The sequence below is a fragment of the Ursus americanus genome, chromosome 28, assembly GCF_024610735.1.
Source record: "Ursus americanus isolate L20-20 chromosome 28, mUrsAme1.1.p, whole genome shotgun sequence".
Lineage (NCBI taxonomy): Eukaryota > Metazoa > Chordata > Mammalia > Carnivora > Ursidae > Ursus > Ursus americanus.
In genome coordinates, this window is record NC_142154.1 from 36,027,878 (window position 1) to 36,053,879 (window position 26,002).

Below are 26,002 nucleotides of genomic sequence, written 5' to 3' on the forward strand. Positions count from 1 at the left end.
AGCCAGTCCCACCTCCCTGAGCCTCTAGAGTGTCCCGTCCATCCTTCCGGTAGAGTCGTTCGTGATCCCCGCACCCCACTCCACCCCTGCCGTACAGTGTTTAGAACCGCTTTCCCTCCCCCCAATCCCTGCCTTCCTCCCCCACCAGACCTCGAGCCCCTGGAGGGCACAGACCAAGTCCCATTCCACTCTGGCAGAAAGAGATTAATCAACCACTGAGGGCAAAGGGGCATCCAGCTGAGAGAGCCCCAGTGAGGCTCCGTATAGGCAGGGGAGCTGGAGGTGAATGGGGTGAAGGGAGTCCCACGGGGGACCTGGGCAGCCACGATGGGAAGCCACAGGGGCTGAGCCTCCGGGGAGGGTGTTCCAGCAGGGAATCCCGGTTGAGTGAGTGAGGAAAGGAATGAATGAACGGTCCAAACAAAGAAGGTAAGGTGGAAAAACCAACTTCGCCTTCTGCTGTGAGTTTTCTCTGGCTGACGGACAGGTGGACACGAGGAGAGGCGTCTGCAAATGCTGCTCCCCACCCGGCCAGCCCCACCTCCAGCTTCCCAGGCTAAGGTGTGCAGAACGGGGCACATCAGGCCCAGAAGGGGCTGGGGGGCCCAGGTCTCTGCCCCTCTGCCCTCACAGGGGGCTGACAGGATGCCCCAGGGCCCGGGGCCAAGCTGCCCCTGCAGCTGACTCAGGCCCCACTGGCCAGCTCAGCATTCCTGCCCTCCCCACTGAATGGGGCTATTGAAGCTCTTTGTAGGGGGAGGTTAGGCCACTGACCACACCCCCAACCAGAGCCTTCGCTGCGCTGTGCACTCTGCTCTCAGGGGCAGCACAGGCCTGCGGTCAGCGTGAGAGCGCTCTGGCTGCCACTGCTACTCTGGGGGTGTCTGGGACACAGGACGATCCCAGGTAATCCGGCTTGGCTGTACCACAGAGGGGATCCCAGTGGGAGGCATCACCCTAACCCTCAGGACCGGAGGCCCTGGGATGGCAACCCTGCTCATGATCCCCGGCTTGGGGAGAGGTCTGTCCCCCCCACACCCTCTCCCACAGTGCATAGGTGGGGTGCTTCAGGGGGTCTATGGGCTGTCTTGGACACCCCCCCCTTCAACTGGAGCTTCCCTAAGGCAGAAGTGGTTTCCCCATGTGATCAGGGCCTCTCACAGGGTATGGGCCGGGTATCCCCCCTCAGACAGGGAGCAGGGTGGTCTGGAGCCTGGCGCATCGGACCCGGAGCCCCCCAAGCCCCGTGTTCCTCTCCTCCTTAACTATACCTGGTGCTCAGCCTCGGCCTCTGCTGGTGGCTCCCAGCGGAGCAATGGACCAGCTGCCCTAAGTGAGCCAGCGCTGCTCTCAATAAAGCACCCCCACCTGCTCCCCTCCTCCTCCCCTCCTGGCCTTTGCCCCCGAGCTGGGATCCGACCCCCCAGCCCTGGCTGCGTGGGCCTCCACCTGTCAGGTGTGCTTTTTCAGGAATGGGGGAGGGCCGGGTGCCATGAAGCCAGTGCGGGTTGTCGCACTTTGGTGGGTGCTACTGCTGGTGTCCAGGCTGGGGGCCACCAGGAAGGGATCCCCAGAAGAGGCCTCCTTCTACTATGGAACCTTCCCACTTGGTATGTCCATTCCTTTGTTGGTCTGTCCGTCTGTCTGTCAGTTTGCCCACCTTGGCTGGCTTGCCAAGACTTTGGTGTGTTAGCTTCCTGACAGGTAGGATGGGAAAAATAACTCCACATGGTTGTTCGAAAATAGAAGATGCGCCTAACAGATGTTTTTAAAACTTACTCTAGAGTGAATGTTAATCAGAACTGGAGTCGTGCAAATGACTGTTTTAAATGTGTTAGGTCCTCCCCGCCCCCTGCCCCACAGGGTCCCACTTCTAGGGAGACAGAGGCAGACCATGGGGAGGGGGCCTGCCCTGGGGCCCAGGAGGCAGAGTCCAGGGGCTGGGTGGGGAGTGGGAGGAGGCCAGCGGCCCAGCTTGGGGTCTCTACTTGCAGGCTTCTCCTGGGGCGTGGGCAGTTCCGCCTTCCAGACAGAGGGAGCCTGGGACCAGGACGGGAAAGGGCCCAGCATCTGGGACGCCTTCACTCACAGTGGGAAGGGAAGGGTGCTTGGGGACGAGACAGCAGACGTGGCTTGTGATGGGTACTACAAGGTGCAGGTGAGTGACAGGTGTGTGTGTGGGGGGGGGGGTGAGGACACACCTGGCTGAGGTGGACAGTGACTTATGAGGGGGGCCTGGGGGACAGTGTCAATCTAGTGCTCTGCTAAGCACCCTTTATCCCACTGCAGGAAAAAGGGGGGCCGTTGGGGACTGGGGACTGGTGGGCTGGCGGGGGATGTGCAGGAGGCGGGAGAGTGAATGTTGGAGGAAAGGAAAGCACCTGACCCAGGGCCTTCATCCAAGTGGCGGGCAGCTGAGCGGCTGATACCATGACCCCGGGGTTTATAAGTCATGGGGCCTGAGCCCTTGGTCTCTGCTTGTGACTGGCCCCTGTGGAGGAAGTCCCTCTGTTCGGGACCCACTTTCCTCTCTGGGCTGACTTCTTGGAGGATTCATCCCCCAGTTTTACTAGGAACACCCCGATGGAGATCTCAAAGCACCCCCCCATTCTGCATGTATTTGATTCTTGGCCGGAGAAAGCGGGGCAGGTGCTTTCACACCTATCGTGTAGATGAGGAGCTATGGACAGGAGTGAGCAGTGGCCTGGGACCCCAGCGGGACCCCCCCCACCCCCCGCAGAGCCCTAGGTGACCCTGCCCTGCCTCCCACCTGTCTGCACAGGAGGACATCGTCCTGCTCAGGGAGCTGCACGTGAGCCACTACCGATTCTCCCTGTCTTGGCCTCGGCTCCTACCCACCGGCGTCCGAGGTGAGACGGGGCAGCCCTTCCCAAGCCCAAGCGTGGTCCCTTTTGGCTGTGTCGGCTTTGCGGGGACACCACAGAGTGCTGGGGAGGGAGAGCAGCCCTGGGACATGGCTTCCCTGGCAGCAGCCCTCCCAGTTCTGCAGGCAGCCGGGCACCCACGCCTTCCCTCAGACCCGGGACCGGGCGGGCTGGGGGCGCCTTCGGGTCCCAGAGAGGCCACTGCACTTTAAAAGGCCATGGCCCCACTGGAGGAGATAATGCTTAGTGAAATAAGTCAAGCAGAGAAAGACAACTATCATATGATTTCTCTCATCTATGGAACATAAGAACTAGAATGATCAGTAGGGGAAGAAAGGGATAAAGAAAGGGGGGGGTAATCAGAAGGGGGAATGAAACGAGAGACTATGGACTATGAGAAACAAACTGAGGGCTACAGAGGGGAGGGGGGTGGGGGAATGGGATAGGCCGGTGATGGGTAGTAAGGAGGGCACGTATTGCATGGTGCACTGGGTGTTATACGCACCTAATGAATCATCGAGCCTTACATCGAAAACCGGGGATGTACTGTATGGTGACTAACATAATATAATAAAAAATCATTATTAATAAAAAAAAAAAAAAAGAAGGCCATGGCCCCCTTTATCTCGCCTTCAGCTGACAAGGTGAACAAGCGGGGAATCAAGTTCTACAGCGACTTCATCGACGCCCTTCTGAAGAGCAACATCACCCCCGTCGTGACCTTGCACCACTGGGACCTCCCGCAGGTGAGGCTGGGGGTGCGCTCAGCTCGGCAGACGGCCCCTGGCAGGGGACGGGGCTTGCCAAGGTGGGGCAAAGGCTGGGGTCTGGACCGGGAGATGGGAGCCAAGCCAAGAACTCTGACTCACGCACGGAGGGACGTCGTGCTGATTTCACTGATGTTCGTAATAGGTGCTAAGTGTGGATTTTGATGTTTTCTCAAAATATTTGGCCTAAAAACAAGTCAAACTAAAAAGAAACCTCCTTTGAGTAAGATGTGATGACATGGCATAATTAACGTGTTCGAGCCGCATCATCTGAGCACAGCCCCCCAGCAATTCCTGCTAAGTCTCAAGGTCATTGTCGGACATCACTGGTCAAGCAACTCTGGCCTTCACTCTGCAAGGCCCCACGGAGATCACGGCCTACTGGGAGAGGGGCTGTGTAGGTGACTCTCTGGGGAGAGGACGGGGTCCTGTCAGTGCTTTGAAGGGTTGGGGTGCATGAAGTGGAAGGGGTGTTCTGGTTGGAGGGAGCACGCAAAGGGGCAGAGAGGGGCATGGCAAGTGATTGGGTGAAGAGTTTGGGGAGCAGGCAGGAGTTAGAGGGGTAGAGGTGGGAGGTGCGGCTTGGGGTCAGGCCTGGAAGGCCTTGACTGCCGAGCTAAGGTGACTGGGATCATTCTGGAGGGTGAGCCACCAGAAGCCTCTAAATTGGGGTTGGGGGTATACAGCCGACTTTAGGGAGACAAACTGGAGACCACATTCTAGCTTCTCCCCTGGTTAACTGCTTTCACTCACCGGGCCCTCTAGCATGCCCTCCAACCCACCAGGGAGAGCTCAGTAGGTGTTCTCAAAGGAAGGCTGAATCTTGGGAAAATCCTTCACGAGCAGCTGGCTTTGCTTGGCAGACAGTCCTCCACTGAAGAAGGCAGAACCCACCCTCATAAGAGAGCGTCTGACGTTTCTCCCATCTGCACGGCCCTCAAAACCCTAGTCGGAGCTTCCGTGTCCCGCAGCATGTCTCCTTCTGGATGTATAGTTGAGGGTCTTCTCCCAACAGCAGACCTCTCTGCCTTGGCCAGTGTTCTTAAATATTCAATCTATCACCTTCCTTTTAAGCATGGGAGTCTCGAACTTTCTCTGTTCCCTCCCTCTTGATCGTATATGCCACATAGCTTGTCCCCACTGATGTTACTTCTTGGTTCATCACTGGTTGTCACGCCCAAGACCCGCTCCTTGGCTCTCCGTTGCTCTCGACAGCCTCTGTGCCGGGCATCACCCTACTTCTCCCACACACCGGGCCTATCGACTCCAAGGTCTTTGCTAGAGACAGACCCGTGGGGCAGCTGCTTCTCTCTGCACCCTGTCCGCAGCTGCTCCAGGTCAAGCACGGCGGCTGGCAGAATGTGAGCATGGTCAGCTACTTCGGTGATTACGCCGATCTGTGCTTCGAGGCCTTCGGGGACCGGGTGAAGCACTGGATCACCTTCAGTGATCCTCGGGTAAGCAGGGCCCTGTCCAGGCGGGAAACCCCCCTTCCGGACCAGAGCGCTCCTACCCCTTCTCACGGGTGCTGTGGTCCCCACGGGCCATCCCTGTAGACGATGGCAGAGAAAGGCTACGAGACGGGCCGCCACGCTCCAGGCCTGCAGCTCCACGGCACGGGCCTGTACAGGGCAGCGCATCACATCATTAAGGTGAGGTGGGTCCTTCTGGGAGTTAGGGCTGGGTTCAGGGTGGAGGGACAGACCTCAGTGTCAGTTCGGCCTGCCCCGGGGGTTTGAGCCTGAGCTCAGTTCTGTGTGGTTCCAGCATATTCCATCACACCTTTGCACTGTTCACTCGCATTCCATGAGGATCTATAGAGCTGCTGCCCGGTCATCCAGCGCTGGACACCGCCACCAGGACCATACGGTGGCTGTTCTCTAGAGCTTACAATCCAGTCAAGGGGATGGAGTGCATGCATGTGAACACTTGTCACCTACAGGTCTAAGCAGTCTTGTGAGGAATGGTGACAAGAGCAAGGGGCAGGATGCCGTGAACTAGGGGCTGAAGTCTTCAATCAATGAGCAGTAGTAACTGGGGGTTGGTGAAGGACAACAGTACGAAGGGGTTAGGAGTGTTTGTCTCACGGTGTGGACTTCAAAGGACCCGGGGTTGTGGAAGGAGCGATAGTTTGCAAGCAGTGATAAAGAGCAAGGCCGACATGACCCACTACCCCAAGGGATGGGGGTGTGAGGGAAAAAGAGCTGCAGCACAGGTGGTCTTTGGGGCAGCCAAGCTCAGTCAGGGCTCGGAAGGGAAGGACACAGGAGGTGCTGCAGGGTGACCCGTGAGTTCCCAGGCTGCTGGGAAGGCTTGAGTGGGGGGAGGGGATTGGGTCACAGTGCAGGACACAGACAAGGACATGGCTGCCTGGGGAGCAGGGATATGAGGCATGACAGCACGGCCCCAGCGGACTCTCAGCAGAAGGGGGACAATCTGATCAAGCAGAAGTCGGGGGGCCCGTGAGTGACACACAAGACTCTCAAATTCCTGTCAGGGAGAGGACTTTCTCATCCTTTCTCCATTGGGCTTATGAGTTCTTAACTGTGAACATATATATTTTTAAGATTTATTTCTTTCTTTGAGAGAGAGTGAGCGAGCAGGGGGAGGAGCAGAGGGAGAGAATCTCAAGCAGACTCCCCACTGAGCCGGGAGCCCAACGCGGGACTTGATCCCACGACCCTGAGATCACGACCCGAGCCAAAATCAAGAGTCAGATGCCCAACTGACTGAGCCACACAGGCACCCCCCCTTTTTTTTTAAAAATATTTTATTTATTTATTCGACAGAGATAGAGACAGCCAGCAAGAGAGGGAACACAGCAGGGGGAGTGGGAGAGGAAGAAGCAGGCTCATAGCAGAAGAGCCTGATGTGGGGCTCGATCCCATAACGCCGGGATCACGCCCTGAGCCGAAGGCAGACGCTTAACCGCTGTGCCACCCAGGCGCCCCACACACAGGCACCCCTTAAACTCTGACTGTTTAAAGGGTAGATCTCTGAAGGCCTCAGTGGGTCACTGACAGTATGGAGAGAAGGCAGGTCGGCACATTCTGAATTCCATTCTCAAGACTATTCCAGATGCTTGCTATTTTCCAAACTTCTTAAGCACCTACGCCCAGTTACTAGAGAAGACGAGCAGGAACAAAACAAGAAACTTTAGCAAAAGTCTTCAGAACAAGAAATCACACCAAGAGGTAGTTTACGTGTTTGTGCCAGAAAGAGACCAAGTTTCTCTACAGAACAAAGAAAACACGTGCCTCTGGCGGCCAGAGGGAGGGAGACATGGGATGGGGATCATCAAGGCTGGACTCAGGGAAAAGATGGGCCTCCATCAGATGGGATCTCTTGTCAGGACAGAGGGAAAGAAGGCAGGAGAGAAACGTGCCAGCCAGGCACCTCTGACACACCCTTCTGTTTTCAGGCCCACGCCCAAGCCTGGCACTCCTACAACAGCACGTGGCGCAGCAAACAGCGAGGTGAGCCCCACCACCCATGCGCCAGGACACAGCCCTGGGGGGGGGGGTGCCATTTGCACCTGCCACCTCCGTCTTTTCTTTTAAGGTCTGGTGGGGATCTCATTAAACTGCGATTGGGGGGAACCCATGGACATCAACAGCCCCAAAGACATAGAAGCTGCCGAGAGGTACCTCCAGTTCTGCCTGGGCTGGTTTGCCAACCCCATCTATGCCGGAGACTACCCTCAAGTCATGAAGGACCGGATCGGTGAGCCAAGTCACATTTTTAAGGTGCAGGCACCACAGCAACAGTATTGAGCCCACGTGAGGTGATGGAGAGGCAGGGGGTTGGAAGAACACACAGGCCTCCGGTGAGAGGGAGAACCCAGCCCCCAAGGAACTGAGAACTGTGTATTTGAATTGGGGAGAGGGGAGGAACGAGCCCCTGACAAATCCCCAGACATGGAGATTGAGAATTTCAGAACCCAGCGGAAAACAGAGCTATTCTCCGTTCTGCTCTCCTGTCTCCTTCGTCCCATGCCACTCCCTTTCACTTGAAGTAGGAGAGAGAAGGCAAAGGCACAGTCGCAGGCAGTCCCAGCTCTCACACTGGTTCTGTCACTTGAGAAATGCTTTCCAAGCTCGGGTTTCCACAATGTCACAGAAGAGGATAAAGACGCATAGAGCTCACGAGGCTCTATCAGTTTGGGTGCTTTTAAGTGCCACATACCAGAAAACGCCAACTAAAATGGCTTGAAAAGTAGGGAATTTATCATCTCAGATACTGAGTCCAGGAAAGGGCGATCCAGGGCCAGTTAAACCAGCCTTCAGGGATGTCTTTAAGGACTGAGGCCAATTCCATCTTTCACTCTGGCACCTTTAGCCAGCCCATCAGCTACTCCCTAGGGCCACAAGATGGCTGCAGCAGCTCCGGGCATATCTTTTATTTATTTATTTATTTTTAAGATTTTATGTATTAATTTAAGAGAGAGAGACAGCCAGCGAGAGAGGGAACACAAGCAGGGGGAGTGGGAGAGGAAGAAGCAGGCTCCCAGTGGAGCAGGGAGCCCGATGCGGGGCTCGATCCCAGGACCCTGAGGTCACGCCCTGAGCCGAAGGCAGACGCCCAACGACTGAGCCACCCAGGCGCCCCCGGGCATCATATCTTATCAACACCCAGAGGCAGAAAAACGGAAATAGCTGGTCATACCCATTTTTAAGAACAAGGAAAATCTTCCCAGAAAACAGTCTCCAACCACAACTGATTTCCCTTCAAGGGAAGTCCTCAAGGGACGGAACTGTCACATGCCCTAGAATGTCCTAGGCCACTGGGACTAGAGCTTCCTCAGAGGCTTGGGGAACCAGAACTCTTTAAAGAGGATGAGGAAGAGGGAAAGAAAGAAGACAGCCACGGGACTGTTGATTGGGTGGGAAACCAGCAGTGTCTGGCCACAGGAATCAAAGTATTCGCTCTGTTTACTTAGAGGTAGCAGTCTGCATTCCCCTATAAAGAGAGAAACGGGTGGCATTGACCTAGGTTACAATCTCACGCAGCAACGCTATTTTGGATGTTTGACGAAGAACTGTCAATATTTCAAAAAATTCCCTTTCTAAAGCACCATTTATCAGACTTCCTGGAATAGGTGCAGAAGGTTCTAATTCCATCTCTGCTCTAACCAGTGAGTGACCCTGGGCAAGGCGTTTTACAAACTCTTTCGGTGTCATTCTTGTCATCTGAAAATGAAGGATTAGACAAATAATCTCTAAAAATCTCTCGGCAATAACCAGTTCTGTGACATGTCCATACACATAGGTTCAAAATCCTGCGAATGATGTCAAGATGCCCAGGGGAAAAGCCCTCAGGGCACGGCCCCTGCCCTGCCGGCACAGCCCATCACTCACCTGGCATGCCCTCCCAGGACCCTCAGAGGCCTTGGCAGGAGCCACATCAGGACAGCACTAAAGAAGCCAAATTGATTATTTGTCATAGAAGAGTTCTGGGGCTTCAGGCCAATTCCAGACCCCACCAACTCCAATTTTGTGGTAATTCAAATGGAAACGGGGCTGAATTTTTCCTGGTACGACATGGAAAGAAGGATCCTTTGAGCAGTTAATACTTTCTTCACTGAAAGCATTCTGCTGAGGGCTTGTACAAATTACTTTCAGGCGTCTCAAAAGCGCAATACACGAACCAATGTAATTCTAGACCCGTGCTGTCCCACAGAACTTCCGGTGATGATGGAATGTTCTGTATCTGCGCCGTCCAATACAATAGCCTGTAGTCGTTTGTGTCTATCTAAATTTTTAAAAATTAAAATTCAGTCCTTCGGTGTGATTGAATTAAAGATGTGTCATCTAATGGCCACATGTAGCCAGTGGCCACTGTGTTAGACAGTCCAGGGACAATGGCTTGTGGTTTTCAAGTTACTGAATGTCACTGAAAGTAATAACATGCTAGGATCTTAAAGTATTTAATAATACAAGCTTTTCACTCAGTTAATCTGAACCAATAGCCTCTTTGGAAACATGTTTATGGTTATATGTTAGAACAACTCCTACAAATGTTACTTTTCTTTACTCATTTAAAGCTTTTTTTTTTTTTGCATAGATTATACGAAGGTTTTATGCATGTTTCAAAGTTTTTAAATTACAAGAGAGCACAAGGTGAGAAGTCCAGCTTCCCTCCCTCCCTGTCCCCGCTGCTCCCATCCTCCCCAGCAGAGAGCACACTTCCCGAGATGGGCTGTGCACGTGTGAGCAGAAACACTCCTGCCCCGTGTGTGAACTTGCTCTACGCAGCACTCTGCATCTTTCATGTAAACACGTATCTTGGCATTCTTTCCATGTTGGTATATAAAGTGCTCATTCATTCCTACGACTACACGCTGTCGTACGGATGGATATCCAATCATTTAACCAGTCTCTCCTGATAAGACATTTAGTTTGTTTCCAATCTTTTGCTACTTACTCTACAATGAAGATCCTCGTACACGCATCCTTTTACACGTGCGAGTAAAACACAGGATAAACAGATATGGAATTGGCCAGTGAAAGGACTCACCCTTTTACAATTTTGTTTTTATTTATTTATTTTTTTAAAGATTTTATTTATTTATTTGACAGAGATAGAGACAGCCAGCGAGAGAGGGAACACAAGCAGGGGGAGGGGAGAGGAAGAAGCAGGCTCATAGCAGAGGAGCCTGATGTGGGGCTCGATCCCAGAACGCCGGGATCATGCCCTGAGCCGAAGGCAGGCGCTTAACCGCTGTGCCACCCAGGCGCCCCTACAATTTTAAACACTAGGACAAAATTTCCCAACCCAGAGGTCGTACCAGCCTACACTACAACGGTGCATGAACATGACTGTATGTCCCCCTACACCACCATCCGCACCATGAATGGCCTTCCACTTCTCTTCCCAGGGACAACCAAAATTACTAATTTTTGATGTAAGAAATAATACAGGAATCCAACTGCACTTTCTTCCATATAGCTACAAAGTTGTCTGCATACCATTCACTGAGTAATCTATGGAAATGTAATTTTCAAGCAATATAAACTTTTAACATTTTGAGTAGTATTCAAATGTCAAAATTCCAGTTCAAAAGGCTAAGGTTATGTTTTCCATACAAACGAATCTCAAAGCCTAGGATCTGGTTAACAATTTTTATGTCAACATGCCAGTGTCGTCATGGTACGTTAACAGAAAAAAGGATTGTGAGAAAGCCAAACTTTGTTAAATTCGATTTTTCTCTCTCAATAGGGAAAAAGAGTGCAGAGCAAGGCCTGGATATGTCAAGGTTACCTGTGTTCTCACTCCAGGAAAAGGGCTACATTAAAGGCACATCTGATTTCTTGGGATTAGGCCATTTTACTACTCGGTACATCACAGAAAGGAACTACCCCTCCCGCCAGGGGCCCAGCTACCAGAATGATCGTGACTTAGTAGAACTGGTTGACCCGAACTGGCCTGATCTGGGGTCTAAGTGGCTCTATTCTGTACCATGGGGATTTAGAAGGCTTCTCCACTTCGCTCAGGTGATTACCACATTAAGCTATTTGATGAATTTTTTTTTTCTTTAAAGACTATTTGAGACAGAAAGAATGAGAGTGTGTGAGTAAGCACGCGCTGGGGGAGGAGAGGGAGGTGGACAAGCAGACTCCCTGCTGAGCCGACTCCGGGCCCTCTCTCATGACCTGAAGAAGACCATGACCCCCGCTGAAATCAAGAGTCCAACTGACTGAGCCACCCAGGTGCCCCTAATGAACCTTTTTTTTTTTTTTTAAGATTTTATTTATTTATTCAACAGAGATAGAGACAGCCAGCGAGAGAGGGAACACAAGCAGGGGGAGTGGGAGAGGAAGAAGCAGGCTCACAGCAGAGGAGCCTGATGTGGGGCTCGATCCCATAACGCCGGGATCACGCCCTGAGCCGAAGGCAGACGCTTAACCGCTGTGCCACCCAGGCGCCCCAAAAAACCACATATATACACCAAACTGTCTTTAAGATTTTATTTGATAGAGAGCGAGCGAGCCTAAGTAGGCAGAGTGGTAGGCAGAGGGAGAGGAGAAGCAGGCTCCCCGCTGAGCAGAGAGCCAGATGTGGGGCTCGATCCCACGACCCTGAGATCATAACCTGAGCCAAAGGCAGATGCTTAACTGATTGAGCCACCCAGGTGCCCCTCTAATGAACATTTCTGACCTCAATTCATGATCTTACAGCTTAAGCTCAGGTGCCTACATTTTCTGAAGTTTTTAATTCCACTTAGGTGCATATGCTTTAAAGTGAAACTCGGTCCCCTCTACTTCAGAGGCTACTAGACACATAGGCTTTAGAGACTAATGCCCACCATGAGTAACCGTCCCAACGTATAGAACTGTAGCTACAAATTCTCGTCCCACATTTAGTTATCTGGTGGCCCTTCTCACTTGAAATGAACTATGCGGGAAAGAACAAGACCTGAAGTACATTTTCTCTACGATGATGCTGATTCACTGAGAAATGTAGTCTTTCGTATGAACTTGCTCCTGTCCACATTCACCTCCAAACAAACGTGTGAACCGGCACCTACTAATCGCTAAATACCCTCAATTCGAATACGGCGGGCTTGAATCCGCCGTTCCCCTATGAGCCTCAGACGCAGAAACCCACTTGGAAGTCAGAATTTTTAAGATATTCCTATGACTCACTTTCAGACTCAATACGGCAATCCCCCCATCTATGTGACAGAAAACGGCGCGTCTCAAATATTACACTGTACGCAATTATGTGATGAGTGGAGAATTCAGTACCTTAAGGGCTACATAAATGAAATGCTAAAAGGTGAGCTACGAACCAAGACTGCCTTCACATATTTTCTACTTAACTTGGACAGAATTTGGTAATAGCTTGTTTGGTAACAAATGCTCTGTTTCTGAATCTCATAAATGAATGCATTTAAAATTATCTTCACAATGTTATTTTTCCCAGTAAGTGAAATATACTAAAAACGGAACAAAATGTCTCTGCAGCTATCAAAGATGGTGCTAATATAAAAGGGTATACTTCCTGGTCTTTGTTGGATAAGTTTGAATGGGAGAAAGGATACGCAGATAGATACGGATTGTACTACGTGGAATTTAACAACAGAAATAAGCCACGCTACCCAAAGGCGTCAGTTCAATATTACAAGAAGATTATCACTGCCAATGGGTTTCCCAACTCAAGAGAGGTAGGACTAATTATTGATGTTACTTGTTCTAGATTTTTAAAAAAATCTCTACACCAAATGCGGGGCTCAAACTCACAACCCCAAGATCAAGAGTCATGTGCTCTTCTGAGCCAGCCAGGCGCCCCTGGAAACATGGGCCTTTGACTCTTACCCTAACTTGTGCCACCTCTTTGCTCATTTGCTTAGAATGGGGTAAACACGCCTTAAAATTCAGTCCTCACTTTAAATTCAATCCTAACTTGCAGAGCACGACGGGCAAACTGGAGTTATGCAGAAGTCCTATTTGTTTTAGGTTATGAGCATCGGTAGACACTTCTAGTTAAATGTTATTCTAAATGTTACGTCTTAATGCAAACAAATACTGCCTACTTAACTCTTCAACATATATGGAAACAGGAAAATTAAGTGTATCATGACCATAACTTTCATTTCTTTTCCCACGAGTTCCAAAATGGGATTAAAAATAATCAAACTTAATATTAGCAATCCTTTAAAACACACCAAACATTTTCAGTTACCTATAAATTTTTCTATCCGTTCTCTATGTTGTTATTGATGGCAGGGAATAAAAATCATAATTTAGAATGTCTCAATAAAGACGATTTCTAAAAATAAATCTCACTTGTTTACCAACATGCTTTTAGGATGAGCCCAGTGGCACCAGGAACAAACAGTGACTCATAAGCATTCACCAGTTTGGCATTTCTAGAAAAGCCCTAGATTGTAAGCTCCGCAAGAATAAAGACCGGTTTTGGGGTTTTTTTTGTTTTTTTTTTTAAAGATTTTATTTATTTATTCGACAGAGATAGAGACAGCCAGTGAGAGAGGGAACACAAGCAGGGGGAGTGGGAGAGGAAGAAGCAGGCTCCCAGCGGAGGAGCCTGATGTGGGGCTCGATCCCATAACGCCGGGATCACGCCCTGAGCCGAAGGCAGACGCTCAACCGCTGCGCCACCCCGGCGCCCCTTGGTTTGTATTGTTTTGACCCCCTCACAACGATGCACATACGTATTTAATTAACTAATTTAACTCCAGGCAGCTTTGAATGTTTTTAATCCCACATTATTTCAAAAGCTATTTGGAACAGCAAAAAATTAGCCTAAGATGACATTACTTATCTGGTGGGTTTTTATTAGGTGGAAAGTTGGTACCGCAAAGCCTTGGAAACTTGTTCTATCAACAACCAGATGCTTGCTGCAGGTGAGTATATTTTAATTTTTCCCTTTGATAATTAAGGCACATAATTATACATGACAAGCACAACCTCAAAACGTGGATCTAGCTGAAGTCAATCACTCCGAAACATACAATTAAAAATGAATGTTTTCCTTCACTTTAAAACAATGTCAAATTTCTGTTTTATAAGCACTTCAAGTAACATTTTAAAAATCTACCACAAAAGAGAAATATTTTATCCACCCTAATTTTATTCTTTCTGAATCATACAGCCAGTTATAAACCTATTTTTGTTGTAGTGGGCTTTGTGGAAGGACAGAAAAATGCAACCATATTCAAGTAAAAAAAAAAAAAAAAGGCAAAGCACACTCCAGATATATTTACTCATTCAGCAAGTAATTATTGAGCACACTTAACTAGGGGGTGTTTTAAGCCCAGCAATACACCAGACAAGGTCCCCGACCTCACGGAAGGCAAGGGTTCTCGTGCAATGGGAATGAAGAGGCTCAGAGACGTAGAATAACAGAGACGCATCCACACATCACCGAATGCCAGCACGCAGCATGTGTTTCTTTGAATTCTGTCTTTCCCTAACGGCAGTCAGAGAAATATACTTCCTGTTCTAACGAATCCATCTTTATTTTTTATTTTTTTAATTTTTAAAGATTTTATTTATTTATTCGACAGAGATAGAGACAGCCAGTGAGAGAGGGAACACAAGCAGGGGGAGTGGGAGAGGAAGAAGCAGGCTCATAGCAGAGGAGCCTGATGTGGGGCTCGATCCCATAATGCCGGGATCACGCCCTGAGCCGAAGGCAGACGCTTAACCGCTGTGCCACCCAGGCGCCCCTTAACGAATCCATCTTTAATGTGGTATCAGAGGTGGAAAGTAATAGACGAAACAAATCCTACCAATCTAGCTGTTTTTTTTTTTTTTCCTAAGTCAGCTATTTTTACAGGCCAATACACTACTGTGCCCTGCTCCCATCTAAATAACCAGGTAATATTAAGGAGGCATATTCCTTTAAAGCAAAATAAACTGGTATTTTATCACCTAGACACATGATGTAGAATGTACTGCTGAGCCTATGAATTCTGTGGGAGCAGGGCCTCACGCCTTATGTATCGTGGTAGCCAGGGTGCCAGGCACAAAACCTGAAAGTGGGAATTACATAAATGTCCACTACTATAATCATGTACATGAAACATGCTTATCTTTCAACTCTTCAAGATTATTACTTAACTACGCAAGAACTGCCACAGAAACTTTCAGTATGGAACTCCCACACCTCTTAAGCCACACAATAACATCTTTGAAAGGTTACAGATGCTTCCCAAGGATTTTTCTTTCACAAACACCCCCCAGTGAAAACTACAGCAACCGTGGAACACGCCTGTTAATATCCTCACATGAATTTATGGTAAGTATAACATACACTTAGACTTTATTCCAATATCTATAGAAGAACTAAATGTAGGCATTCTTTACCCCATACTTTGCGAAAAATTTTTAAAGCCCTCAAGTAATTTTTTAAAAAACATTGAATTCACCATGTTCTCTTTTAGAGCAAGCAAGAATGATTACAGAGCCTGATGACGCCATGTGCCAAGTTTTTCCCAATACAGCTGAATCTTTCAGGATGAGCCTATATCCGCAGAAATGATGACCTGCTCATTCGTGGTGTTCTCTCTCCATTTCAGAGCCTCTGCTAAGCCACATGCAAATGGTGACGGAGATCGTGGTACCTACAGTCTGCACCCTGTGTGTACTAATCTCTGCAGTTCTCCTGATGCTCCTCGTCCGGAGCCAGAGCTGAGACAGGGTTACCCAACTGTAGCTTCATCTTTCCTCGAGAATCTTCAGGCTCTTCCTCCTTTCTCTGCTTTGAAGGTTTATATATATTTCTGTTTTCAGGCTCTGTGATAAAAAAAATTTTTTTTTGGTCTTGTGCTGGGATTTAAAAATTAGAAAATAAAAATAAGCATAAATGAAATAAAAATCACCTGTCAAAGTCAATGTTAATATTTTGCTGTCTGTTATGCATCTATTTTCACTTGGCAAAAAAAGTATCATAGTGCACCAAGTGTTTTGATACTCGATTTTTTTTTCCTTATAAAAATCTATCCAGGGGCGCCTGGGTGGCTCAATCGATTAGGCAACCAACTCTTGATTTTGGCTCAGGTCATGATCTCGGGGTCCTGGGATCGAGGCCCACAACAGGGGCTCCCCAATCAGCATGGAGTTTGCTTGTCTCCCTCTCCCTCTGCCCATCCCCCTGCTCATGCTTTCCTCTTAAATGAATAAATAGATCTTCAAAGAAATAAAAATTAAAATCTATCCAGAAACATTAATGTGGAAATAATTGTCATCCTAGCACTGCCCTATGCACAATGGACAGAGTCAATCATCTACAGATAACAATCCCTTCAGGTTCTAAATTCTATCAAGCAACTAGGAAAATACATTAGGCGGGTACCAAGTAAGTGAGCACATACACATAAACTTTCTTGCGCTAAACTCAACCTCAGTGAAATACACAAAGAAATATTACATATGTAATATCTCTTCTGTAACTAGATATTCAGGGTTTTTAAAATAAAGGTCCACTTCATGCTTTAGTGATGCTAAAATGCTAAAATTAAATGACATCTATTTATTTGGGGACAAAACATGGCTTAAGAAAGAATGATATGAAGCATTTTACTCATTACCTGATTCTACTGTTTCTAAAACACAAAAACAGTAAGACAGTAGAAAATGCTGTTGCATTAATTCTCTTGGTTACTACTATCTCAAACATTTTATTTTATTTTATTTTAAAGATTTTATTTATTTATTCGACAGAGATAGAGACAGCCAGCGAGAGAGGGAACACAAGCAGGGAGAGTGGGAGAGGAAGAAGCAGGCTCATAGCGGAGGAGCCTGATGTGGGGCTCGATCCCATAACGCCGGGATCACGCCCTGAGCCAAAGGCAGATGCTTAATGACTGAGCCACCCAGGTGCCCCTATCTCAAACATTTTAAAAAGGGTATTTACATCTGGGGCTTTAGTGCTACAATTGGGCTGGGGTAAAACCGTTTTGTTCTTTTTAAATTTTTATTTTATTCTAGTTAATTAACATACAGTAAAATATTGGTTTCAGGAGTAAAATTTAGTGACTGATCACTTAGATATAACACCCTGTGATCAACACAAGTGCTGTTCTTAATGTCCATCACCCATCTAGCCCTTCCCCCACCCACTTCCCTCCAACAAACCTGTTTGTTCTCTAACGTTAAAAGAGTCTCTCATGGTTTGCTTCCATTTTCCCCCACCCCATGTGCTCATCCGTTGTTGTTTTTTTCCTTAAATTCCAGGAGTGAAATCACATGGTACTTGTCTTTCTCTGACTGACATATTTCACTTAGCATAATATACTCTAGCTCCATCTATGTCATTGCAAATGGCAAGACTTCGTACTTTTTGATGGCTGCGTAATATTCCATTGTATATAGATACCACCTCTTCTTTCTTCATTCATCAGTCGATGGACGCTTGAGCTCTTTCCATAGTTTGGCTATTGTTGATAATGCTGCTATAAAACCTTAGGGTGCTGAGGTAAAATTGTTTTTAACAGAACTTTGCTTTCAATGTCAAATCGACAAGCTCGTTTAGGGTTTTTCTCTCCCATCAATGTTTTGAAATCAAACTCTCTACCCACACATACAGATTTAAAATGCAAAGACATTAGCACTCAAAAAAATGTTTTTGTTTTTCTGGTTTGAGGATTAACCTGACCTATTAAGTTGACTACAGAAGGTAGAAAGGAAATTAAAGACTTGCACTGCTCAAGAACATCTGGTTAGCCTCTTGCATGATGACTGAAAAACAATCCATATTCCAAATGGATTAAATCAACAACTCTGTTGTAGAAAAAACTGAAACATAAGATAATACATTACAAAGTATTCGGAGGGAACACAAAGTGAACACACTACCTTGCAGAGGACTCCAGCAGCAGACTTCACTTGAAGTGCACCTGGCTGCAGGTAACCAGGTTAGTGAAGGACATCCTTTCTTCCAGGCTACCGTTCAGTGTTAATTCAGAAACATCTGTAACCGGACAGAGACCAGAACTGCTTACCAGTCTGCTAGACTTTCTACTATATACTGCTGAATTTTATAGTAATCAAGAGAGAATCTGAACGACAAGTGTCTTCTACTGAGAATTTATGAGACAAAACCCAGTAGGGATGATTCCTTTAAATAGTAAAGCCTTTGATGTACTGAAAACATGATTAAAGAAAATACAAAGCAGATTCTTTTTAAATTCTATATTTTTAAATTGGGAACCTACTGCTTTATCTTTGTGCCTCATCCACTATGGTTAAACGCTTTTTCCAATCTTAACATATGTTTCAGAAAACAATTTCTACTTGGGATTTCTAATCTTAGGGCCAGACACATATGCATTTTTTCCTCTGAAGACTGCTGTATTTAAGAAATAAATGGTACCATTAACATTTAGATGAAATTATGTCCCCGTTCTTATGGGTCCAACATTTTGGTTTCCACGTTCTCACCATTCTCAACAATCATTTGTGGAGTGCCCAGTGGGCAAGCAGCACTCTCTCGGACACTGTTCTTCTCTACCTTCACCCCAAATCACTATTCTCTTTCCCATGACACTTCTTCTCAATCTTTCTGCCTTTGATCTCAATGTTTTACTCAACAGTATCACAACATGAGACATCTTGAAAAGCTCTTAGGTGACCTAAGTGCTCAGTCCAATGAGGCAGGAAGTCTAACCTCTGAAATGCGCATGATGTTTGGCAAAAATAAATCATAACTGGGCTTTAGTATCTACAATTGGGTCTTTGACTAGCCCATGATGCTTACAAGTGAGGGCCTCCTTCACCAGTGGGTCTTTGGGTTGGAAGTGACTGAATAATTTCTAGATAAACACATCAAGAACATAAGATGCGGAGAAGAGGTTATAAAGTTCTAGCAAAAATGGAGTATGAGTGCTTTTCCAAGCATGCAAAAATATACGATTTCATAAGAATTCCTATCTAAAAAAAAAATTCCTTATTTTCATAGACGGAGTCATTGGAATAATGCATCAATAAATTGTTTTAACTCTAACTAAAGTAACTTTCACTCTTCAAGTAATCTGCATCAAAGACTCTAGAAGGTACGTTTAATCTATTTCACTTACTCAGCATCATTGAAAAAAGGTGTTTAATCTTGCATGGATTTCCTCATAAAACAGGTTTAATCTTTATGGAATAAAACTTACTTTAAAACGGCATTTCCAAAAATGTATCACATATGTTCATAGCTTTAAAACTTTATTTTTAATAATAAAATATAGGTCTTTTAAAAAACCAAACCAAACTGAAACAACATATGTAGAGAAACAAAATGCTTAAATTGGTGGTTCTCAAACTAGCTGCACAACGGAATCACCCGGTCAATGCGGAAAATCACTGATGTCCAGGCACTACTAACTCCAGAGGTTCTGATTCACTTGGTCTTGGTATGAAGACTTTAAAAGCTCCCTCAATGATTTTAATGTTCCCCCAAAGCTGAGAACAACCCCTGCCCCCATCATGCCACACCTCCAGGTTAAAAGTTCATCGTATCCTTCCAGATCTTGTCTCATGCTCCATTCTCCATATTTTTTCCAGGCTTTTGCTACTGTAAACAACATCACAGTCGTTCATAGGTCTTTTTCCACATGTCTGGCTTTATGTATGGAATAAATCCCTACAAATAAAACTACTGGTCTACAAAATGTATTTTAAACTTTGGTGGGTATCGCTCTCCACAGGATCTGTACAGTCTTACACCCCAACAGGCAGTGTGTGAGGCTGATCACTGGTTCACATCCCTGCCGGTACTGGGACACCAAACTTTTTGGTCTTTGCTAATCTGACAGGGTAAGGATGGTATCTCTGGAATATAAAAGTGCATTTCTCTTACTATAGGTGGGGCTGAGCACCTTTGGTTTTGAAGATGACATCTGAATTTCCTTTTTGGTAAACTGTTCATGTTACTTGCCCATTTTTCTATTGGGTTATTAATATATTTTTCTTACTGATTTGAAAGTTCTTTTTATACTAGGCAACATAGCCCCTTTTCTGAACATGAGCTGCAAATTTATTTTCCTAGTTTATTACTTGTTGTTTTGCCCCTGGTACCTTTTGTCATGCAGAAATTTTTCTAATTTTATATGGTTGATTTTCAAGCTTTATATCTTTCGGGTTTCATATCACACTTACAAAAGACAGCATGATTTTAACTGATGGTTCTCGGGAAAATTTTTCAGTTTCTTTAGGACTTGGTCTCATTCAGCCATATGAACAGAGAAGTTTCCATTATGCTTGAAATCAAAAAACATTTCAGGGAGAAGAACAAACATTTTCTGGAAATAATTTTGCAAGGTACCAATCTCTAAAATAGAACTATTTGTATAGTTCTGCAGTTCAACATCCAGCAGTGGCTGACTACAGGCTTTTGAAATCTTTTCAGATTCTCTCTTAAGACTATCGGATTTGATTTTGGATAACCATTGCAATATCTGAAATGCAGCCACTTAAGATCTATACAACGAGAGGACAGCATCATGCACTCCTCACACACGAAGATAATAGTTTTGCAGGTGCTTGCTGAAGGAAAATACTTGGAGCCAACTTCTCACACCCGGGGCCCACACACATTCTCTGACTGACACAGACCATCTTTGATAGAACATTAGAAGTATCAACCCTCTTCCAGCCCTCTGGAGAAGACATTAGGGCAGAAATTTCATCACTGAAAGAGTACACAGAAGAATGAGTTGGCATCCCAACCTTATAATCTATTATTACGCCTGTATCCCTATTGCTTGATCTCTTTGAACAAAAGTTCCTCTACCCAGGATAATGAGAAAAAGCACTCTTCCGGGGTTTTTTTCCAGAATAAATATGTTGTACACCTAGAGTTCAGGAAAATTACTTAAAACTGAACATGAGAGCTCTCATACTGTGCCAGTAAAGATTCGGTTTCTCTTCCATTGGAAGAATTTATCTGAATAGATGACAAACCATCTTTACCAGATTTGTGGAAACTCAGATGGTCTACAGGTGCGCTGTCACTCAGCTGCCAAACTGTTTTCACCTTCTTTTGACCGCCACTAATTTCCACTTTCCATTTCTGTGGCTTCTCACTAAGGAAAGAAAACACATCAAAGAGGAAAAAAAGCCCCAGTTATTTTCTTTTCCTTCCTTCCTCCCTCCCTCCCTCCTTTCCTTCCTTCCATCCATCCTTCTATCCTTCCTCCTTCCCACACTCCCTCCCTGCCTCCCTTCCTTTCTTCCATACTCATTAGCGAAGTCCTAATGTGAGAGGCACAGGGGAAGAAGAGACGGACAGGTAGCAATTCTAAATTTTGGGTCTTGGTCAGAACTACCTACAAGACACTGACAATGGGCATTCACATCTAACAGGCGTCTAGAAACATGGCCTAAAGCTGAGGAGCTAGAGATATGAGTTACAAATCATCATTAGCACAGAGGAAGCGAGGCCTTCGGTATGAACACAATCATCCAGGGAAGACTGCAAGTAGGAAGAAAAGGAGGCAGAAGGTGGAGTTCTGGTGAAAACCCCCATGAAAAGCAGGCAGAGGAAGAACTTGAAGAGAGATCTACTCTCGGTCTTGGAGGTGGTGGGCCAGAAAGAAAAAATTAAAATTAAGACAGAAGCTATGTCACAGAAATGAAGCAAGGGGACAGGTCCAAGAAAGGAATAGTGTTAAATGCCAAACAGCCTTGTGAGTGCTGACTTATAAGGAGAAAGAATTGGTGGGCCAGCTAATGACACAAAGGACTAAAATACACTCTTTTACTAGAAAGTTGTCCACTGGACTTGGCAATTAGGAGGTCACTGGAGACCTCTGCCAGAGCAGTTTCAAGGAATGACAGGGTTTGGCTGAGAAGGAACCAAACTGAGGGAGGGTATAAACAGAGGGGCTTCAGTAGAAGAGAAATTTCAAGTACATTGCATGCAGACGGAAGAGCCAGGGAGAACAGACCATCATTTGAGGCAACGTCAGAGTCCATGTGGATGGCCAATCCATCACCTGAGCCTCACAGTTCCCACACTTCCTCAGTCCTAAACCCTCTCACTTCCACAGCCATACCCTTGACTTTGTCCTCATTACCCTGATCACTTCCTTCCCAATCTGTCATTTCCCTTCTGGTATATTTTCTGCCCTATACTGTGGAGGAATTACAGACTGAGAGAAAAATGAAAGACTAGAGGCCTACGGGTAGAAAGAGAAAAGACGAAAGAAAGGTCTGGGAGAGGGGGCAACTTCTATCAGATGACAGTCAAAGAGCAGGACAGAGATGATTAAGGTTTCAGAGGTGGAGCAGCTCTTGGTCATGAGATCCCCAGTGAAAGGACACAGAAACTGCCCAGGAATGACAGCCAGGCTTAAAGTACAATTTTTTTTTAAAGATTTTACTTATTTATTTGAGAGACAGAGAGAAAGAGTGCATGTGCATAAGTAGGGGGAGGGGCAGAAGAAGAGGGAGAGGGAGAAGCAGATTCCCCACTGAACGGGGAACCAGACATGGGGCTCGATCTCAGAACCCTCAGAACATGACCCGAGCTAAAGGCAGACGGCCACCCAGGCACCCCCTCCTTAAAGTATAATTTAATTATTAAATTGCTGACCTTTGATATAAGCTTTTTACAGCAGTTGGTCTGACGGGCAGCTGAAAAACATGTTGCTCATCAAGAGGATTTTGTTTGTAATATTTTATGCAGGATCTAAAACAAACAAACACACACCAACAATAACCTCTTTTGGAAAAAAATGTCCCTTGGAGATAAAGGCTTTCTGGTAATCTAAAGCTCATAAGGGGAACTCTCCATTCAGTACCACTAACCAAAACAACAACAAAAGAATAATTTCAGGGCCACAAAAGTAAACAAAATAACGCACCCTCCCCCTGACAAAAAAGTTCGGTCGTTTTTGACTCTGAGAGGAAATCTCATTCAATTTTTTCCCCAATTTTTGAACATCAATACAAGACATATTTCTCACAAACATAAAATAATTTAAGTTGAGCCAAAGTAAAGGCATGAGTGGAGAGAAAGAGGTATCAGAAAAAGAAAATCAAAACAGAAGCAAGAGAGAGACGATATAGCCTCCATGGTTTTCAGACTCTGGGGAATTAAAGAGTTAACTCATTTATCTATTCATCTTTAATGAAAATAAATCTTAGATTCTGTAAACAACAATTTCAAACTCTTCCGCATACAACTGAGACAAATTCTGATTTCGGGAAAGGCTGTGGTACATTTCCTTCCACGGGGAGAAACCCAGCCCATCCATTGGATGGTTCACTGATTTCCAATTTGAAGCTTCAAATACACCTAAGACACCAGCAACCCACGTAAGAGGATCGTGCCAAACTGTTTCTAGTCAAACTGATCAGCAGAACCTCTAAAATTACAGCAGTGCTGTTGACAGAGGTCTGGTAATAACAGTTGCTTTCATTCAATTACCATATGACGATCTAGCAATGATTTGTTTGGCCCCAACGTAGAAGGACAGAAAGAAAAGAGAAGAAAATAGTCATGAAGCACCTACTAGGTGTTGGGTACTTTATACACATGCCATCATTGAACCCCAACAACAAACACACAAGGCAGCAAACACACTTCCCCCCTCAGAAGTCAGAAAGTGCTAGAGCCAAGTGTCGAACCTGAGCCCTGAATCCAAAGGCTTTCCCTTCCTCTGACAGGGACTGAAAACCATTCTGCTACCGTGAAGACAGGCTGTACAGAGTCCAGCCTAACTGATAAGAAAAACCGCACACCCTGGGGCTCCAGCTATTTCACAAGAGAATACATGTTTATGTGACGGGAACAAGCCAGCAATACTCACTGTGTCAAAGCAAAGAGGAGCTCGTGTTGGGGCTTAATGAAAAGCATGCAACTGACTAAGATTTCTAGAATATGGTGGAGTTTTTGAACACGATACACCTGCTCTTGTTCGTCTACCGATGGAGTAATGAAGTACTCCTGGAATGAAAAACAGTGCAAGCAAAATAGGAGTTACAGAACAAGAACGATCCTTACAAAGCGTGCTAGGCTTGCTAAACCTCAACTATGCTTGATTAACAGGGAAAAAAACTGGAGGCAGCCAGAGAGAATTTACCACCTTTCAATATTATTATTCTGTAGACTAAACTACATGTGAAGTCGTTACTGAGAATGTTCTCAGCGAACCGTTACATTCTCTGGTCAAAACAAATCCGAGAACTGCCTTACCAAGGAGGCCTGAGTGGGTAACTAATACCACCCACCAAGCTCTCCAGATGGCATGACTGGCAAACCCACAAGATAATTCTTAACTTCAATACCCTTGCCGGGCTGATGGAAGTGTCCACCCCTAAAAATAGGTAACAAGTACCAAGAAGTTAATCCAGTGTATTGATCAGCTTCCACTCACATCTATTATTGCTAAATTGGTACAACCATTTTAAAAAAGAAACTTGGCAATGTATGTCAAGCTTCATAAAATGCTCAGACCCCATCCTACTTCTGCGAACAGATCCTAAGGAAATTCTGCATGGAAAATATGGCAGGTGGAATTCTACGATGGCCCCCAAGATTCCCACTGCCTAAAGTACACATCTTGTATAATCCCTTCCCCTTCAGTGAGGCTAGAACTTGTGAATATGACGGGATGTTACTGCCATGATAAGGTTACTAAATGAGTGACTTTGAGTTAATCAAAAGGGAGATTATCACCTGGTCATCATTATGACCTACCTAATCAGGTGAGCCTTTTAAGAGAAGGTGAAGCATTAGAGATGCTCTCCTGTTGGCTCTGAAGACAAACTGTCCACCATGTTGTGGAGAAGGCCACATGGCAAGGACCCACAAGCAACCCCTGAGACCTGAGACTGGCTCTGGACCAAGAAATGGGAATCTTGGTCATCGGGCCACAAGGAAATGAATTCGGCCAACAACAAATGAGGGAACTCAGAAGTAGATCTTTCCCTAGTCAAGCAGATGGCTGACACCTTGATTTCAGCCTTGTGAGACCCTAAGCAGAGGACCCAGCTAAAATGTGCCCAATACCCAACCCCAGGAAATTGTGATGTAATACATCTGTGTTCATTTATGCTTCTAAGTTTGTATTCCAGGAGTCCCCCTTTATCTAAGGTTTCACTTTCCACAGTTTCGGTCCCCCTGAAAGGTCAATAGTGGTTTAATGCTAGGTCACAGTGCCTACATCATTCACCTCACTCGAGCTCATCGGCATTTTATCATCTCGCATCACAAGACCCGTGAGTACAGTAAGATATTTTGAGAAAGACAGAGACCACACCACATAACTTTTATTACAGTATATTATAATTGTTCTATTTTTAGTTATTGCTGTGAATTTCCGATTGTGCCTACACTTTAGGATAGGTAAGCGTGTATAGGAAAAGACACAGTATACACAGGATTCAGTCCTGCCCGTGGAAATCCCCCATGGATAGATGGGGACTACTGTAATTTGTCATGCAGTAACAGGGAATGAATACAATAAGGGGAAAGCATCAGAATCATTTGAAATAGGAGAGGACTTGTTTTAAAAGACATATTCTCGAGCCCCACGCCTATGGAGTCACTGGGGCCCGGGAATTAGCAATTCAATAAGACTTCAAGGAGTTTCTCCAAGTTTAAGGACTATTGTGTCAAAAGTTTGGAGTCAGGGGCGCCTGGGTGGCACAGCGGTTAAGCGTCTGCCTTCGGCTCAGGGCGTGATCCCGGCGTTACGGGATCGAGCCCCACGTCAGGCTCCTCTGCTATGAGCCTGCTTCTTCCTCTCCCACTCCCTCTGCTTGTGTTCCCTCTCTCGCTGGCTGTCTCTATCTCTGTCGAATAAATAAATAAAATCTTAAAAAAAAAAAAAAGTTTGGAGTCAAACCATATTAAAATAAAAAGAGGCAAATGAAATGACTAGGGGGGATTCAT

At 46.2% G+C, this 26,002-nt stretch overlaps 2 protein-coding genes across 7 annotated transcripts in view; one reads left to right on the forward strand and one right to left on the reverse strand.

Annotated features, from left to right (window-relative positions):
- The first annotated feature begins 1,492 nt into the window (after window positions 1-1,492).
- On the forward strand, window positions 1,493-15,811 carry LCTL (lactase like). 3 transcript variants are annotated; one of them, XM_045810712.2, is made up of 13 exons: window positions 1,493-1,610; window positions 1,995-2,158; window positions 2,783-2,870; window positions 3,522-3,631; window positions 4,981-5,109; window positions 5,209-5,304; window positions 7,074-7,128; window positions 7,214-7,375; window positions 10,871-11,145; window positions 12,304-12,430; window positions 12,619-12,818; window positions 13,955-14,018; window positions 15,696-15,811. In XM_045810712.2, the coding sequence occupies exons 1-13, from the start codon at window positions 1,493-1,495 to the stop codon at window positions 15,809-15,811; spliced, it is 1,704 nt and encodes a 567-aa protein (XP_045666668.2). The 3 variants fall into 3 exon arrangements, with proteins under 3 accessions (XP_045666668.2, XP_045666669.2, XP_045666670.2); XM_045810713.2 differs by lacking the exons at window positions 1,493-1,610; window positions 1,995-2,158; window positions 2,783-2,870; ... (1 more) ...; window positions 12,619-12,818; window positions 13,955-14,018 and having other exon boundaries at window positions 5,020-5,109; XM_045810714.2 differs by lacking the exons at window positions 1,493-1,610; window positions 1,995-2,158; window positions 2,783-2,870; ... (2 more) ...; window positions 12,619-12,818; window positions 13,955-14,018 and having other exon boundaries at window positions 5,020-5,109.
- Window positions 13,568-26,002, reverse strand: part of ZWILCH (zwilch kinetochore protein) — a 36,354-nt gene continuing 23,919 nt past the window's right edge. For 3 of the 4 annotated variants that reach the window (XM_045810711.2, XM_045810709.2, XM_087856841.1), the window contains 5 exons: window positions 23,916-24,052; window positions 22,697-22,792; window positions 21,073-21,185; window positions 17,974-18,088; window positions 13,568-15,945 (listed from right to left, as the gene is read on the reverse strand). In XM_045810711.2, the coding sequence (XP_045666667.2) occupies window positions 18,000-18,088; window positions 21,073-21,185; window positions 22,697-22,792; window positions 23,916-24,052 (435 nt within the window). In that variant the 3' untranslated portion in view covers window positions 13,568-15,945; window positions 17,974-17,999. The remainder of the gene's footprint in view (window positions 15,946-17,973; window positions 18,089-21,072; window positions 21,186-22,696; window positions 22,793-23,915; window positions 24,053-26,002) is intronic. The other variant, XM_045810710.2, reaches the window with a different exon arrangement.

Bases quoted from the DNA above. Each gene is read 5' to 3' on its own strand.
- LCTL (XM_045810712.2), top strand. From the start codon at position 1,493: ATGAAGCCAGTGCGGGTTGTCGCACTTTGGTGGGTGCTACTGCTGGTG. The intron at 2,871-3,521 runs GTGAGACGGGGC...TCTCGCCTTCAG, and splicing joins CCTACCCACCGGCGTCCGAG to CTGACAAGGTGAACAAGCGG. The intron at 11,146-12,303 runs GTGATTACCACA...ACTCACTTTCAG, and splicing joins GGCTTCTCCACTTCGCTCAG to ACTCAATACGGCAATCCCCC.